The sequence below is a fragment of the Phaenicophaeus curvirostris genome, chromosome Z (assembly GCF_032191515.1).
Source record: "Phaenicophaeus curvirostris isolate KB17595 chromosome Z, BPBGC_Pcur_1.0, whole genome shotgun sequence".
NCBI lineage: Eukaryota > Metazoa > Chordata > Aves > Cuculiformes > Cuculidae > Phaenicophaeus > Phaenicophaeus curvirostris.
In genome coordinates, this window is record NC_091431.1 from 18,649,345 (window position 1) to 18,666,631 (window position 17,287).

At 40.5% G+C, this 17,287-nt stretch overlaps 1 protein-coding gene across 2 annotated transcripts; it reads right to left on the minus strand.

Annotated features, from left to right (window-relative positions):
* Nucleotides 1-2,203: 2,203 nt before the first annotated feature.
* POLR3G (RNA polymerase III subunit G) lies at nucleotides 2,204-16,422 on the minus strand. 2 transcript variants are annotated; one of them, XM_069880587.1, is made up of 7 exons: nucleotides 16,264-16,422; nucleotides 14,059-14,188; nucleotides 10,060-10,116; nucleotides 9,283-9,333; nucleotides 4,853-4,923; nucleotides 3,496-3,624; nucleotides 2,204-2,850 (listed from the first exon to the last, which is right to left on the minus strand). In XM_069880587.1, exons 1-7 carry the CDS (start codon nucleotides 16,381-16,383, stop codon nucleotides 2,764-2,766), a joined length of 645 nt encoding a protein of 214 aa, XP_069736688.1. In that variant the 5' UTR covers nucleotides 16,384-16,422; the 3' UTR covers nucleotides 2,204-2,763. The 2 variants fall into 2 exon arrangements, with proteins under 2 accessions (XP_069736688.1, XP_069736686.1); XM_069880585.1 differs by lacking the exons at nucleotides 2,204-2,850; nucleotides 3,496-3,624; nucleotides 4,853-4,923 and adding an exon at nucleotides 8,285-8,783.
* Between the last annotated feature and the right edge of the window lie 865 nt (nucleotides 16,423-17,287).

Genomic DNA, 17,287 nt, shown 5'->3' on the forward strand with positions numbered 1-17,287 from the left:
TGTGCCTGTGGCACAGCCCAGTCTCATTGTTCCAGAAGTGCCTTGGCACAGAGCTGTACCACTGCTGGCCTTACTTAGCGTGGTTAAACAAGTCCTGGAGGATCCAGCCTTAGGCTCCACAGTTCCCTCCAGAGCACAGTGACCACAGTTCATCTTCTAAAAGCCTTGAAAAGATGCAATTTCTGGCAAAGCAGTATTTCCCAGCAGTGCAGCAGGGAGGCAGTTGTCTCTCCTGTTAGCTGTATGAAGAAAGCCATCAGTCCTCAAGAGTCAGCGTCTGCTAGAGAACAAGAGATGATACCCCTTCAGGCAAGCCACAGCTGGCGGCCAAAGTGTAACTTGCGCAGTGATGCCTTTCAGGAGCCATCTATTGGATTTCTTGTGGGAGAGGCAGGGAGTCTCTCTGTTTACATTTCATGGGGAGTGCACAGCCAATAGAAGATACTACTAGTTATACTTCAGGCAAGGAAATTTAATTTTCAGCATGCCTACCTTATTCACAACATCTGCTGGCCGGCAGGGCAAGGGAGGGGATTCTTCCCCTCTACTCCACTCTTGTGAGACCCCACCTGGAGTCCTGTGTCCAGTGCTGGAATCCCCAACAGAAGAAGGAGATGGAACTCTTGGAACTGGCCCAAAGGAGACCACGAAGATGATCCGAGGGGTGGAGTTTAGCAAGTTTGGGTTGTTCAGCCTGGAGAAGAGAAGGCTCTGGGGAGACATTAGAGAAGCTTCCAGTACCTGAAGAGGGTGCAGGAAAGCTAGGGAGGAACTTTTTACAAGGGTCTGGAGTGATAGGATGAAGGGGAATGGCTTTAAATTGGAAAGGGGAAGATTTGGATTAGACATTAGGAAGAAATTCTTCACGATGAGGGCAGTGAGGCCCTGGCCCAGGTTGCTCAGGGAAGTCGTGGTTGTCTGAGGCCAGGCTGGATGGGGCTTTGAGCGACCCCATCCAGTGGGAGGTGTACCTGCCATGGCAGGGGGCATTGGAACTTGATGGGCTTTAAGGTCTCTTCCAACTCAAATCATTCCATGATTCTATGATTTTATGATCTTCTGTCTCTCTTGTATATCACATCAATGCAATGAGCAAGAAATAACTGCTGGTGTGTGTGATGTTGGAAGAAAATAAGCAGACAGAATGCATTTCCTATGCAATGCAGCAGAATATTTATTAGCTATTATTTGTATAGGTACAAACACTTCAAAATAAAATTGTTATGTTTCTGAGGTGTGACCTGCATAGCATTTTAGTCTCATTTCCTTTATACTTGATAATGTATTTTATCAGGACATTTGAAAGCTACACCTTAAGGAACAAATCCTTACTGAATACAGAGGCTCACAGCATAATGCAGTACTGTTGTCCAGTCAGCAGTGAGGTAAAGTACGGCTCAACACAATGCCAAGCTTGCAAAGAAACCTTCCATACTGTCTTTTGCTAATAAAATAGTTGGGTTTGTTTCAAAAGTGTTCCTTCACAGGACCTAATAAACAGCACTGGTTATCAGGAATGGAATTTTTTAAGAAAGTGAAAATAAGGCAAAACAACCTGATCAGTTGTAAAATAATAACTGATCAATAATAACACTGATCAATAGCATTCCTTATCAACAGAGGTCAATGGGACACAGAGAATGCTCTGTCATTTCCTTAAGTTTCTAATCTCAGGAATGAATATTCTACACTTCAGCTGCTGGTTCTTCAATAAAACTAATGTTTGCAAACATTCTGGTTTTGCTCTCCTCAGCATTCTTGTTTTCCTAATTAAAACCTCCTGCATCAAAACACTTCACCACATTCTCTTCATACATTTTTTGGTTGGTTTTTTTTAATTGATTTTCTGTCTGTTAAGTTTAAGTGCATTAATAATTGCAGAGATAGCTATCATCCACCATCTCACAGCTCTGTGAGGTAGGAAAGTCTAGTGTTGCCTTAAGAGGTGGAGGAACTGAGGCAAAGGACTGAAATTCCTGTCACTGATCTGTATGCCACTGGCGAAAACCAGGATTCCATAATTTCTAAATCTTAAATTCTGCCATGTATTCTTTCTAAATGAAACTACCCTGAATTAGTACTTAACACTGATTCATGAAGGTAATGTAACACATTGTTAAGCATCACAGTCTATTCTGACCAAACTACTATAAATAATGATTTCTCCTAACTAGAATAACAGCTTTTCAAAATACTCTTATTATATTGTCCATCCGTATCACTAAGATGCTTTCAAGCCCATTTATATTAAAGTGCTTAGTGGTCAGTTGTTTTCAGTCACCTGAATTCAGAAGTGAACATAAACTCCTTCTGAGAAGTCAGCTACCAAACATGAGCAGCTGATGTCCATAAAGGCCATGTCTTCTCCTCCGCTGCAGTCATTAAGAATTTCACTGTAATTTTCAAGGTCTGACTGCAGTAGTGCAGAGCTGATTAGTGTAAATGCTTAGGCACAATTTGAATTTAAATGCTTACATTCTTTTTCTGTGCATAGGCAATACTATGGCATTTAGCTTACTCTACTTGTAGGCATTCCAGAGAACCTTAAAAAGGCATGTGCCTGCAAAACATCTGGCAAAAGAACAAAACAATGCACCCCAAATTCTCTTTTACAGCACAGTACAATTAGAAAGATTTGTCCAGTGTGTTTTTGGAAAGTAAACTTAAACCCAACAGTGGTAACTCCTCAGTTCTGTCAATACTCAGCCTACCTCCAGTGTTCTCTTTCAGGCAATGTAAGGCTTCAGCAGTGAATCACAACAGTTAATAGGTTGCTTCATCCATGTTGTCATCACTACCAGCACCAAAGTCATCTCCATCTTCAAAATATGAGGAAATGTAGTCGTTTTCCTAAAAAAAAGGAGGAAAAAAAAGCCTGCCACTGTATCTGTGGAGAAGACAGTTTATGAAAAAAACATGGTTTAAACTGCACTGGAGCACCCGCATTTTGAAACAGTAATAGGAGTTTTTGTTATTTTGGGGGAAAAAGAATGGAAAATATCATAAGGAAGTTCTGGTATCTATGAAAGAATAAGCATCACTCTTCTAGTGATGAAAATTAGTAACTGTATGCATTGCCTGGGGATGCCATGGCTGCCCCATCCCTGGAGGTGTTCAGGGCCAGGCTGGATGGGGGTTTGAGCCCCCTGACCTGGTGGGAGATGTGCCTGCCTATGGCAGGGGTGTTGGAAATGGATGGTCTTTAAGGTCCTTTCCAACACAAAACATTCTATGATACTATTGACAGTGGTGGGAACACATTCCTGCTTGCAAGATCTTTTTTTCAGAACTCTTTGGGAGCAACAAGCCTAAACCACCCACTTACATTAACTACAACACAATGTACTCTAAAAAACAAAACTGATGTAATCACGTCTCTTGCTGGAACTCTCCCTCAGGGTCAGAGAAGCCAGGGACATTTCTCTGGCTGACAGCCATAATTCTGCTCAATGAGCAGGATCTGATTTTGTGTTAACAGGACAACTAACATCATACCTCTTCGTGCTCCTCTTCATCATATTCCTCTGGTTCTTCTGCCTCATCATCATCTTCATTTTCTTTTTCTTTTGTTTTCTCGTTCTCGTCTTCAGATTTTTCTTCTTCATCATCCTTCTTTTCCAACTCCTATCACGAAGCAATCTCCTTTACAAGGTAATCTTATGTTACAGCAACAGCATATCATAGAGAGGTAGACTGGCTCCGGTTGGAAGGGACCTCAAAGTCCATCCAGTTCCAACCTGCTGTCACGGGCAGGGACACCTCCCACTGGATCAAGGTGCTCAAAGCCCCATCCAACCTGGCCCTGAACACCTGCAGGGATGGGGCAGCCACAACTTCTCTGGGCAACGTGGGCCAGGGCCTCACCACCATCATAGGAAAAAAAATCTTCCTAACATCTCTGTCTCTCCTCTTTCAGTTTAAAACTGTTCCCCCTTGTCCTATCCCTTCATTTCCTGATAAAGAGCCCCTCCCCAGGTTTCCTATAGCCCCTTTCAGTACTGGAAGGCTGCTCTAAGTTCTCCAGTACCAAAATGTCATGCTGCAATTAACAGCAAGGCAACCAGCATAGCGACATTATGCAAATAATTTTTGTCAATATTTAAATCCACATGATGTGAAAGGCAACGGCTTCATTAGGATTGACTTGATCAAGTATTCGATAGACTTGTCTAAAAGGTATGTCTTGTGTAATACATGGAGATGATGATTTTCCTTTACTTTTCCTTTTTGTTTACTTTTTCACCCACTGCTGGAATAACTGACAGCTAAAGGCCATGTCGTGCATGATAAAGTAATGCCACGTACCGTATATAATAACATATTTGCTCCAAGCAACTTATGGGTCACCAAGAGAAGAAATACAGGAGTCTTTCACCTCCTGGCTTCCCACTTGTACTTGCTAGGTAGTGGCCTTCAAAACTGGGGTCACTTTCCTCCTAAGCTTCTCTTTCTGTATGTTTCTTCCCTCTCAACTTATTAAATGGTTTAATTTTCAACATTGGTAGACTGGCAGAACAGCAATTATGGCTTAAAAGCTCTGGCACTGATTAACAGTAGCTCTAATAGTAGCTCTGCCACTCACAATTAGGCTACATCTCTGCCTAGTGAATAACAACTGCTCGTTGTGTTCAAACAGGAGCAGAGAAAACAGTTTCTCTGTGACCAGGCTCATTCTTACCTTCTTCCTTGCGCTACCACATCAGAGAACAGTTGTCCATCAGAGCAACAAGACAAAGCCAGAAAAAGACTGCTCTGGTAATGCCATTTGATATAAAAAACCCAACTTACTAAAGGTTTCCTTTCCCTTCAGCAACTTGTACTGTACAATTTAGAAAGAGCATGCAGATCTTACCTCAATTTTTTTCAACACATCCTGATTACTTGTAGGCTTGGAGCTTTTTCCTTTTTTTGGCTTTATACCTGCTGAAAAAAATACATTACTATAACTTTTTTTTTGTTATGGAAGAACACAAATCCTTTTTACTCCTTCTTAAGAGCTTACATCTTGAGGATGCCATATGAATCCCCGTATTAAAATTACCTTATACTTTAAGCTACATCATTCATGGAAGTGTAAATGCTCAACTTATATAAGTGATGCCCATGGGGCAAGTCGGAAATTCACTTTGAAGAGAGGGCTGAACAGATGTTTGGCCAAAGGATCTTGTACAGCTTCACAAAACAAATCCAACCATATCCTGGGCTGCCTCCAAAGAAGTATGGCCATAAGGGTGAGGGAGGTGATTCTGCCCCCCTACTCTGCTCTTGTGAGACCCCACCTGGAGTTCTGTGTCTACTTCTGGAATCCACAACATAAGGAGATGGAATTGTTGGAATGTGTCCAGAGGAGGCCACAAAGATCCAAGGGCTGGAGCACCTCCGATATGAGGACAGGCTGAGAGAGTTGGGGTTGTTCAGCCTGGAGAAGAGAAGGCTCCAGGGAGACCTTAGAGCAGCTTCCAGGACTAAAACGGCTACAGGAAAGCTGAGGAGGGACTTTTTACAAGGGCATGTAATTTCAGGATGAGGGGCAATGGCTTTAAACTGGAACTGGGGAGTTTTAGATTAGAAATTCTTCACAATGAGGGTGGTGAGGCACTGGCACAGGTTGCTCAGAGAAGTTGTGGCTGCCCCATCCCTGGAGGTGTTCAAGGCCAGGTTAGATGGGGCTTTGAGCAACCTGATCCAGTGGGAGGTGTCCCTCCCCATGGCAGGGGGTGGTACTGGATGGGCTTTGAGGTCCCTTCCAAGCCAAACCATTCCATGATTCTATGAAAAGACATTTTGCCTATGTACTCAAGAAACTAGAACAAAATCTACATTGTTACTTTTCATTATCTTTCCAAAGAAAAAAACTCATTAATGTTACTAATTTATTCAGTGTGCTAATGACAGCTAGGTGCTTCAAGGACATTAAAAAAGGCAGACAGAAGAGTTTATTAGTTCCAACACAGTAGGCATGGTGACTGCAGCTCGATGGCTTTTGGACCAGAGCTGGCTCTCACGTCATGAGTCCACAGTGCATATTTACATCTGGTCCCTTGACTCATGAACTCAATCTCTATCAAACTACTCCCTGCAATACAACCTCATTACAGTACTTAACTGCATGGTGGAGCAAAGGTCAAAAGTAGCATTCCGTATACCCAGGTAAGAGCTGACAGGCTGAGAGAATTTGGGTTGTTCAGCCTGGAGAAGAGAAGGCCCCAGGAAGACCTTAAAGCAACTTCCAGTACTGAAATGGTCTACAGAAAAGCTGTGAGGAACTTTTTCCAAGAGCATGGAGTGACAGGACAAGGGCTTTAAATTGGGAAGTGGAAAGACTTAGAATAGACATTAGGAAGAAATTCATCATGATGAGGGTGGTGAAGCACTGGCCCAAGTTGCTCAGAGAAGTTGTGGATGCAGCATCCCTGGAGATGTTCAAGGCCAGGTTGGATGGGGCTGTGAGCAGCCTGATCCAGTCGGAGGTATCTGTGCCCATAGCAGGGGTATGGAGCTGGATGGGCTTTAAGGTCCCTTCCAACCCAAACCATTTTATGATTCTGTGGAAAACCACCTAAACTGCCTCACCCTAGACTAAAGGAATAGCTGCCCCAAATCCAGCAAGGAAGTTTGACTTACCAATGAGAAGGAGTAAAGAGCTCCACACCAAGAGATGTTACAGCATTCAGAGAGCTCTTTGAGACCTCCTGCTACCACGATACAACCATCTCTTGTCTCTCCTGCTGTACTCAGCACGATCACATACACCTTAAGAGTTCAGGGCTGTACCGAACGCAGACTGGCTCTTCTCAGCAGGGTAAAACTGTGTGAACTGCCACACTGGTGAATCTCCACAGCTTCTGATGGGCAAGGCAGCTGCAGACAAGCTGGCTTATGTAACTTGCACCTTTTCTATGCTGGGCTGCACTAAGTGGTATCAGAAAGAAAACAGTGTGCATCGATGGAGAGGATGTCCTCCCCGGAGCAGACAGTGACCCAGTTTGGTTACATATTTTATCTAGCCTAATTCTTAAGGAAGCAGAACACTTAAGAGCTGCTAAGAAGACAAACGTATTTTGCCAAAGCATGCGTCACAAGGAACATTGAGTTCCTTTCAGTGTTTTGCCTAGGAAGGAATGATGTGGGAAAAGCACTGAATGGAGCTGAGCGAAGTCAAGCTGCTCTGTCAAACACATGAAGAGCATCAAAGCAAACACATCCAGAATGAACAAGGCTTTTAAGGGAAACAAGCAGAAAGTGCGTTTCAAAACTATCATCTCTGCACAAACCCCTGCAAGCTTTTAGAGATAATGCCTACACAACAAGCAGCCTGAAAATGAACTGAGACTGAAATGCTGGGCATCTCTGGGGTTTATCCTAAACTAGAGACACTGACCCAACTTTAGCAGAATTTCAAGCAAAACAGCTTCTTACAATTGTCTTCCTTGCAGTGGAATACAATGCAATCTTTCCAAATACCTGTTCTTCAGGCTTAAATGCATAATCTTAAATGCATAATCTTAATTCTGTCTGTATATCTATAGCTGTCCTACAAGAGCTGATCCCAGTCAATGTTTCTTAGTTTTTTGTGTTTTTTCTGGCAGGTGCTGCTGTTATCTAGGATACTGTGGTCCACAGATCAGGGTAAGGGCGGGAGAGATGAAGAATTCCACTCAAAATTTTGTCTCTAAGAAGGCAGGTGGTCAGGTCTCGAGGGAAACGAGAAAGGAAGAGGGAGAAATGTGTAAAAATGAGGTTGTCCCTGTGCATGTAAATATGCAGTGACTCAAAATCCACTCCTGCACTCTACAAAGGCAGAGTGGTTTGAAATTTGGTGCAGATTCTCTTTACTTTCTCACTTTTGTTCCATGTGATTTTAAAGCACCATCTACATTGACTATCCTCAAAATACAACAAGGATATGGACCAGAAGGATTAATGTGTCACTTATCAGCTGTTTACAAATTTTCTGAGTCATATGACTTCTGTATGGCCTCTGTATCATCAGGGTTCCCCAAAAATTTAAACCCACAAGATTTCTGCTTTTAGAAGAACCTATTTCTTTTCATCCAATCAAGTTCTGATGCTCAGCTGATCTTTGCCATTACAGCTATGTTAGAAAATGCACTTTTAAGAGCCAATAGATTAACTGACACAGAAGAAAGTGGAAAAATCTGCCACAGTGAGCACTGAATCTGTCTTTGTTTACAATAAACATATTATTGTAAAAATGGATAATAAATCATCATTTATTATCTCACTTGATCTTTGGATGCTCATTATTCCATCTGGTTTTATAAAAGCCAGTGCAGTTTTTTCTTTTAAAAAAATCCAAAAAGTAGGTATGTAGTGGTTTCTTCCTTAGAGATTTTGCAAGTGTTTAATTTTCAGTTGACTCTCACAGTCTACCTCTAGTATCACACTTCACAACAACACTCTTAAAGGAACAAAGCTGACAGCTGAGTCAGTCTCCATGACTACTGCACATTCCCTTTTCTTTTTCTATTTTATCCTTGAACTGAAAAATGACACATGAAGGACTTGGACAAAGAGAACAAGAAAATAAACAATTACATGTAACAGACAGCTAGGCACAGGAGGCCAAGTGTTATTTCACATTAACACAGCAACAGACTTCTACAGAGAACTTAAAATAACAGCCATGCATACTGGAAAACACTTAGAGAAACAAATACACATATGATGCTGTGTAACAAAAAAGTTTTTTCCTGTAAGAAAAACCAATACCAGCTCCAACTGCTGTTGAAGGATCTGGTTCACAATTCTGCAGAAGAAAGCTGAAAATAAACAAAAAAAGTAAAACCAGGGAATACAGAAAATAACCGTCATTAAATCACATATAAAAGGCCTAAAAATGCAAAAAAGTCAGCCAAATCATAAGCAAGAGAATTGAGAAACCCAAAATACAAAGGAAATCTGAACAGTGATTCGTTGAATAGAAGGGTGAGCGTTGACTAACGATACAAACTTTCAAAACAAAAAGTTTTGTGCTTTTTTTATCTTTTGCTGTTATATATCTCCTATGTTAAGACAGTATATCAATATGAAAGGCAGGAAAGGAAGATAAATCTGTTCCAGCAAGATAAAGCATCCTACAGAAGTAAAGCAAAAACCACACAAGACAGGCAGACCAGTAAATTATTTAGAAAAAGTCTGCCAAAAGCACTGATTATTCAGACTAATTAACATTTTTACCACTTTCCCTAGCTAGCTCCAGTGTGTCTTCTATCACTTTGCTAGTGTGTACTAAATGCTTCTTAACAATATATAATATACCTTTTTTAGTCTTTTTCTTTGGCTTCATCTCTCTTGGGAGCCTTCTCCAGTCTGTACAGAAAACAGTCTTAATGAATATGAATGATGATTTACAGCAGCCATCCTCCCACTGCCACACACCAAGGAAAGGCAGGGCCCTGTTGTGCCTAATCCTGTTAAGACACACACCTCAGCGTTATAGCACCATTTATTTTACAATTCACAACGAATTGCAGCTGTACTTCAGACTGAGGAACTAGAGGGAGGACTGGCATTTCACCCACATCACAACAACTGGCATCTGGCCCATAGAGAACAAGTTCAGCCCTTCCAGAGGCCCACATACCCTTCCATTCACACTCCATAATTGCATTTGTGGTAGTGAGCTATACAAATATGATCACGGAGATTTAAAGTTACAAACCCCAGCTACTTGTGATTGAGACGTCAGGCTGGGTTATTTTTAGCGACATCAGTATCTGCTCCCAGTTCTGAACTGGTATCTGCATGGTGAGTAAGGAGGATGGAAAGCTGGAGTGAGAAGTAAAGCTTGCTATTTTGCTGCAAATGAGTTTTTTCAATGGACTAAATAAATAAAATCATATTTTTTTCCTTTTTTTAGACAAAACAATACTTTGCCTTGATATGAAAACATGCAAAGGGCATAACCCTCCACAAAGAATATGTGACTTGGCAAGGATTTGAACACTTCTTTATTGCTTGAAAAATAAAGAATCATTTAAAAGAGCCGTTTTACAGGTTAATAAAGAATTAGCCTTCGATAATCACAGATATTACCTGGGGTCCACGTTGCATGCTCCTTTTCACTGTACTTGTTACTGTACCTCTCAATGGCTGTGGAGAAGGATACCAAAAGTTATTTAATTAAATTAATTAAAAAGACAATCCAGACACCGTCCTTGCTATTCTCCTGTAACTAAACATACATATCTCTTTTTTATCCCACATTGAACACTTTCTTGTGCTGTTGTCAAACACTTAAAAACAGTTTAAAGTCACTACTTTGAGCAGTTCTCATGATAATTCCCAGGACTGATGATTTGCTAAGTACTTGCAAGACATGCATTTTATATCCTCCCAAAACAGGCAAAACCCCACTAAGATTGTTTTGCATTTTGTGAGGCCAGGCTGGCCTCACAAAAGGCCAGGTTTTGCATTTAGGCCAGGCTGAGGCTAAACAGTAATCATACAGAGCAAGTACCTCCATTTATACCACCAAAATCCTTTCTTATACAATCCCTAGTAACAAAACCAATATCAAAACTTAAGTGCTTTTAAATCAGTTCATTTTTTCTCTTATAAAATTACCAAGCCCAAATGAAAAATCCACTTAATGCAAAATTGCTGACTCTGACTGCACTAATAACTCATTACTCCCAAAAAAATGGTAACAAAGACTTTAGAGTCAAAGACTTCAAACATACTCACCAGAGAAAGGGAGAAGAGAACATCAGAAATTAAGCTCAATTTTAAACTTATATGACAACAGCAAGCAGAAGGCCTACTTAAAATTGTGCAACAAAGTGCTTGCCTTTAAAATTACAGTGTCTCAAGGGGCATTTAATGTCGGTGGCCCTCCAGCTGCTGTAGGAAACCATCGGCATAGAGAGGAAAAGGAACTAGTAGATCTGATTTCAGCTCAAGGCTCTTCAGTAAAGAACTAATTGCAGATGCCATCAGTGAAAAAATACATTTGACTGACTCTTGCCACTCACAGGTAATGAATTGATTCCAAACCATGGACAAGGTGACAACCCCTCAGTCATAGCAGATATACCTACAGGAAAAATATGGATGATTCATAGCTTATAAAGTGAAGAAAATTGAAAACTTACTATGAGACGAAAATGGATAACTTAAGGTGAAAGAGGAGAGATTTAGATTAGACATTAAGAAGAGATGTTTTCCTGTGAGGGAGGTGAGGCCTTGGCCCAGGTCGCCCAGAGAAGTCTGCCCCATCCCTGGAAGTGTTCAAGGACAGGTTGGATGGGGCTTGGAGCAGACTGATCCAGCAGAAGATGTCCCTGCCCATGGCAGGGGGTTGGAACTGGATGGGCAGTGAGATCGCTTCCAATCCAAACCATTCCATAATTCTATGAGACTACCGAATATGCCTGATACTCACTCAAAATGAGTGTTGAAATGAATGATGAAAATCTATTCTGTAAGGCACACTAATGAATCCAAAATGCCAGGCAATATCAGACATGGCTTTCATTTACTACCTGAATAATGAAAGAATGATAGCTATGTCCTAGCTAATTAAAACATTTCCTTCCTCAGAGATGTTGTGCTGAGCATTTAAAACAATCCATTTGCTCTTGCAGCAAAGCCAATTTAAGAAGTTCCTGCCCACAGTCCCCCTCCTGCCTCTCTTTTACTCCTACCACACATTTTTGATGAAATACAGGGGCTGTAAACCACACAACAGAAAATATCAGCTAAAATGAATCTACCTTGTGGGAAGAAAGTGATTTTCTTAAAGCTAGTGTGCTAGCTGCCACATAATGCAGTCCCAGACACAACTGCATACTGTGACTGAGATGAAAACAAGCTTTTCAAGCTGTGGCCCACCACTGATGTAATTGCACCCCGTCCCTCAGATGAGGCATTTTTGTACAACTAAAGGCTCAGTAAAAAGTTACCTCCACTTAGCAACTTACACTGGGAGAGATTGTGAGAACATTTGAAGCATTATTTGAGTCTGTCAAGTGGCTGTCTAACTGCTTTCCTTGCAATTGCCAGTTTTTGTAGAAAAATAGGTTTTCAAATCTGGCAGTTAAGGAACACACTCGGAAACAGAGAGAGACCACAGCACCTCAGAAAGAAGGCTGCAGAGACAAAGGTGATTTTTAGGCAAACAGTAAGAATGATCATGTGAGAGGAAGTTGGAAAAGAGAGATTTTATGTTCTCACAGAGTGGATGGTTTCTTGGGAATAACCCTGACCGGCTCCCAGGCATTGCCATTTCCTTTTTTGTGCCTCCTGACAGAAATAGGAAACTTCAAGCCAGAGAAAGATCGAGAGCAGGGCAAACCTCTAGTGAGATGAGAATTCAAAGTGACTGAAATTTGGTTACTCAGAAGATGAAAGAGGAGATGTGATGGAAGAGTAATTTGGAACTCTCTGACCATCTTAAAAGGATCTAGAAATGAAGATGAGATCTGAACTCCTTGCCTCACAACCAAGGTTCCACCTGGCTGCACCATCAGAGTCCACCCTGGGTTGTGCTGGTGCTGCACTAAGCTGCCTGCTGTGTCCCAGCGACTGCCAGGCTCCAGCTGCAGCTCCAGATGAAATATTCTGCCTTTTGTAAGCCACAGCACAGCGTCAGCAGTGTGTTCACTGCTCATACTGCAGAGTGCTGCACCACTCTAAACAGTGCTTTGGTACAAGAACAAAATCAGTAAGGTGTGTTAATCACTGTTGCATTCAAAGTCTAATTAAGACAAACAGCATGCAGGCTCAGAAACCTCCATACCACAAACAAACATTACCAGAAGTTCAGAAGGGACTGGACTATGCACCTGTATTGTATCTATGTCACAAGTATTCAGCCAGAAAATACTCTAAATGGCTTTGGTGTGGTAATTAAACCTCACATTTCAGAGTTCAAGTCAGCTCTCATTATTCAAAATCAGCACCAGATAGCATGGAAAAGATTAGCCACTTTGGATTTCTTAACCACTCTCATAAAGCTTTTTAGCAGCTGCCTATTCCACTGGCTGGGCCTAGGGTCTGACACCTGCAGCATCTCCTGATATACTGTATTTCCCATTTTCCTTACCATTTACACCATTCAGAACAAGAACTCTGGTGGATGGGACAAACAGGCAAAAATCATCAATAAAAAGAAGCTCTCTTCACAGTAATAACCTCCTGCGAATGCCAGATTTACAACATACCCACAGCCAGGTAAACAGAGATTAAAGTCTTTCTACCCCTTCCCTTTCCTTCTCTCCCACTAGCTCAGTTTTCTAGCCAGAAAGCTTGGATTTTAACAGTATAATTATGTATGTCTGGGTGTCAAGTAGAGCTGAGCATTTACTGTTATCAAACAACAATAAATAGTTTAATTTTTAATACATATTAACAAAAGACATTCTTAGACCACGTAGAATAAAATCAAGCTTTGGCTCCTAATCCAGCTCTGCTTTTAATAGAAAGCTCAGTAAATCACTTGTCTTCATCTCAGTCTTGTCAGTAATATTGACATACAGTAATGCCCATTGTTCCTGAATGGACTCAGGGAAAATATAATGCCTTTCAGAAGGCCCTGACATAAAATTTAATATTATATTGATTATTTTAAACATAAAATATAGCACTGATTATTTCCACGATGTCTTTACCCAATTAAAATGGAAGCTGAATTTCAACACTGGCATTTACTACAGATTTCTTTGCTCTAGTTCACAATTTTTAGGGTATTTTAACAAGCAGAAATGCCTATTTCACTTGTATTGGTTAGCAAATAATTGAAAAGTCTACATATAGGTGGTCTAAATGTTTCTTACTGTATATCAAATCGAATATATGTTTGATACCTTGGTTTCTCACACAGTAGTTGATTTTCCAGATACAGCACTTGTACGTGCAATCCCCAACTTCCACAAGCATAAAAGCAGAAAAAATTCCTATTATGTTAAGCTGCCAATTTTTATTCCTCATTATCAGTACAAAATGCATCTTCAGTGCATGCATTTCACCACATCCTCCTTCACAGAGTAATAACGACTGAAGATACAAATGAAAATAAAAAGCACATAAACAAACCTTCTCGGTCTTCTTCTACTGCCAAAAAATATGGCATTTTTTTCATAGTTCCTCTAAGATCTTGTTTTAAGGCCAACATGTAATCTTCATCTTCTCCTGTTTTCAGAGGCACTGGCTTATTGTCTGTACTCTGTACAAATTATGTTTATTATTTATAAGGTTTTAATAACCACCAAATATACAGCAACACTAACAAAAGTTACAATACACACATGTAATCACATGAGTGCAACAATGCATTATGCTACTTTGCAAGCACATTTCATTGCATTCTGACAGGCATAACTACATTTATACACTTTATGTCTTCAATGTATCTTTCTGCAAGAAATCAAGGGAAAAAAGAAACATTAAACCATTAAAACGGTCATTCATAGGCATGTTAAGCTCTTATTTGCCAAAATCAGCTTTTCACGCCTCTCTAACTTACTGAGAACCACTGCTTCTCTCTTCAGTAGTGCTGGTCTTAAGGTCCTCTCAAACAGCATTTTGACTCCCGTAAGGATGATTATTCTGAAAAACACCCTTTCCACGCCTGCTGCCCCGGAAACAGGTTGTGTTGTCATGCAACCAGGCAGCATATAGGCCCTCACACAACTCAGTTTCTGCCAGATGAATTTAAATGAATTGTTAGGATTTGGATTTTTGTGGGTTTTTGGTTTTGGTTTTTTTTTTAACTACAAATCTTGACGTTGGGAAGGATAAATAAGCAAAACCGGTTTAAAAAATATGCTGAATGCTACAGACAGAGTTATAGAATTCTGGATTACAGGATTCTGCTTCTCTCACAGCAGATGGTGCACGATCAATACCTGAGTGGTTTGTTGCAAAACACAAAGTGCTAGCACAGGTCCCAGAGCTGGATCATGAAAGCAGTTTATTACTTCCAGATATATTTGCTAGCTGGCCAACATTTTAAAGCACTAATGTTGCTGATAGCCAGCCGGTGCTCCTTAATTGGGTTTCTAATTGCATTTATAGGAAATTCATAAGAAGTCAAAAAGTGGCTATTAGAAATATGGCACAGCAGCAATTCACTGCGTAAAATACTGTCTGTGTAAGTCAATCAACATCTGCAGTATACTTTTGGTCACTTCCCAATCATTATATCTAACTCTTGAAAGTTTTATCAGCACTAGTTATGCCACTGGGTAAACTTTGATTTTTTTGAACAGCACTAGATTTCCCCTGAAAAGTTTAACTTAGTTCTGAAACTTTGTCCACAGGAGGAAGAGAGCATTATTAACTTCTCCATGGTTTATGTTGGATACTCCAAACTAGGAGTTCTCCTACCAGGCAGGTACACTGCTGAGTGTAACTGTGCAAGCTGCGGTTCGCACAGAACTCAGTTTCCTTGTGTTATCAAGCAGAAAGCAATGTGAACTTTAGGAACAGCTAGAGATCGCTGAGTATCTACCAAACCACACAATTCAACTGTAAAGGTGGACTAAGACAATTAATAATGCCCTGCTCAGGCATTTCACCCTGGGTGAAATAACTGTCCAGAGAAATCTCAGCATAGCATCAATTATGTCTTAAATGTGCAACTTCTATATCATAACACGTGAGACTGATAAAAATTTCATGTACCGTGATCAAATCCTGACATAACTGGGAAGTTCTCTTACGTAAAACTGTTACACTGTAAGACTACTTCTCTGCTGCAAAATTGTCCAAGCTTCCCCGCAGAACAAAACACAGTCATAAAATGCTCTTAATTCCCCTTTAATTTTCAAACACATACCAAATGCCAAATCTCAATTAAGTTTCCTTAACTACATAAAGTATCTTTCAGTTATTTTCAAGCTATTTTCAGATGCTGGCTATCAGGTACAAAATAATCATCCAAAGTCTTCTGTGTTTGCTTAAAATCTAAAATCAGCAAGTCCATTCAGAGCTTTGAAGATAAGTGTAACTTCATTTCAAACAAATTCAGATATCCAGTGTTCCTGCTGCTGTAATATCTAGAAAACCAAATTATGGTGAGGACATAAAGAAATTAGCATCTTGCAAGTAAGCTAGTTAAATCACAGATACAACAGTTAGCAAAGGGACGGGGAGAAATAATAAGAAAAGCAATGATTTACACTAAATGCTTCAAAATTGACCTGAAGTGGTTAGGGTTGTTCATATATTTCATCACACTGTCTGAACACACTTTACCTGAAGGTAGAGAGCAGACTCTTAGGTACCTGCTGTACTTACAGGAAAGACTGGAGGAGGCTGACACACAACATCAGGTAGAATTGCACCTTTAGCAAAGCCAATAGCTTCAATGTTGAAGGTGAACGAGGCCCGTCCTCTCCCTCTGCCTGACCCAGCCATCTGCAGATATTGAAAATCAACATTGCAGATGTTTAGATATTTATTCTTTTTACACTCATCAGACACACATATGTATTACCTATAAAATTAATGTCTAAAAGAGATTACAGTAATTTTAAAGCCACTCTCAAAGAACATTTAAAATAGTGAGTTGTTACTAACACAGATCTCAGGTTCTTCCACCAACTATAAATTTAGTGCTTGCTTATAAGCATTCCCATTTCCTCACTTGCTTCCACCACCTCTGCCTGTCTAAAATTACTTTCTAACCCACAAATTCTAAGCTTTCTTCTTCTAAACCTTAGATGCACTGATTTGAGTTCAGTCACAGAATCATGAAATGGTTTGGATTGGAAGCGACCTCAAAATCCATCCAGTTCCAATCCCCCTTCCATGGGCAGGGACAACTCCCACTGGATCAGGGTGCCCATAGCCTTATCCAACCTGGCCTTGAACATCTCCAGCGGTGGGGCAGCCACGACTTCTCTGGGCAACCTCGGCCAGGGCCTCCCTATCCTCACAGGAAAATATTTCTTTGTAATTTCTCTCCTAAATTCCCCTCTTTCAGCTTAAAACCATTCCCCTTCACCTGCACACCCTGATAATCAGTCCAGTTAGAAGAACCAGAAAAAAAAGGTAAGATTAAAATAAAAAAAGAATCTCAAGGACCTAGAATTTCTGTGAAAATATTGTGCAGTTTCTGAATTTTTCTCAAAAAAATCCACTCATGGCTCCTTTGGATTATTTTTTCTGGCGTTCTCTCTGCAAGTAGTTTCAGGTACTAATCAAGAGCCAAAAGTAAAGCGGTTCAAGGCAAAAGTATCAAAGGACTCCAGCATGTCTGCAATCTATCTGCTGATAAAAGAGGTTGTTCCTAATAAAATATTTCACCAGAGATGTAAAA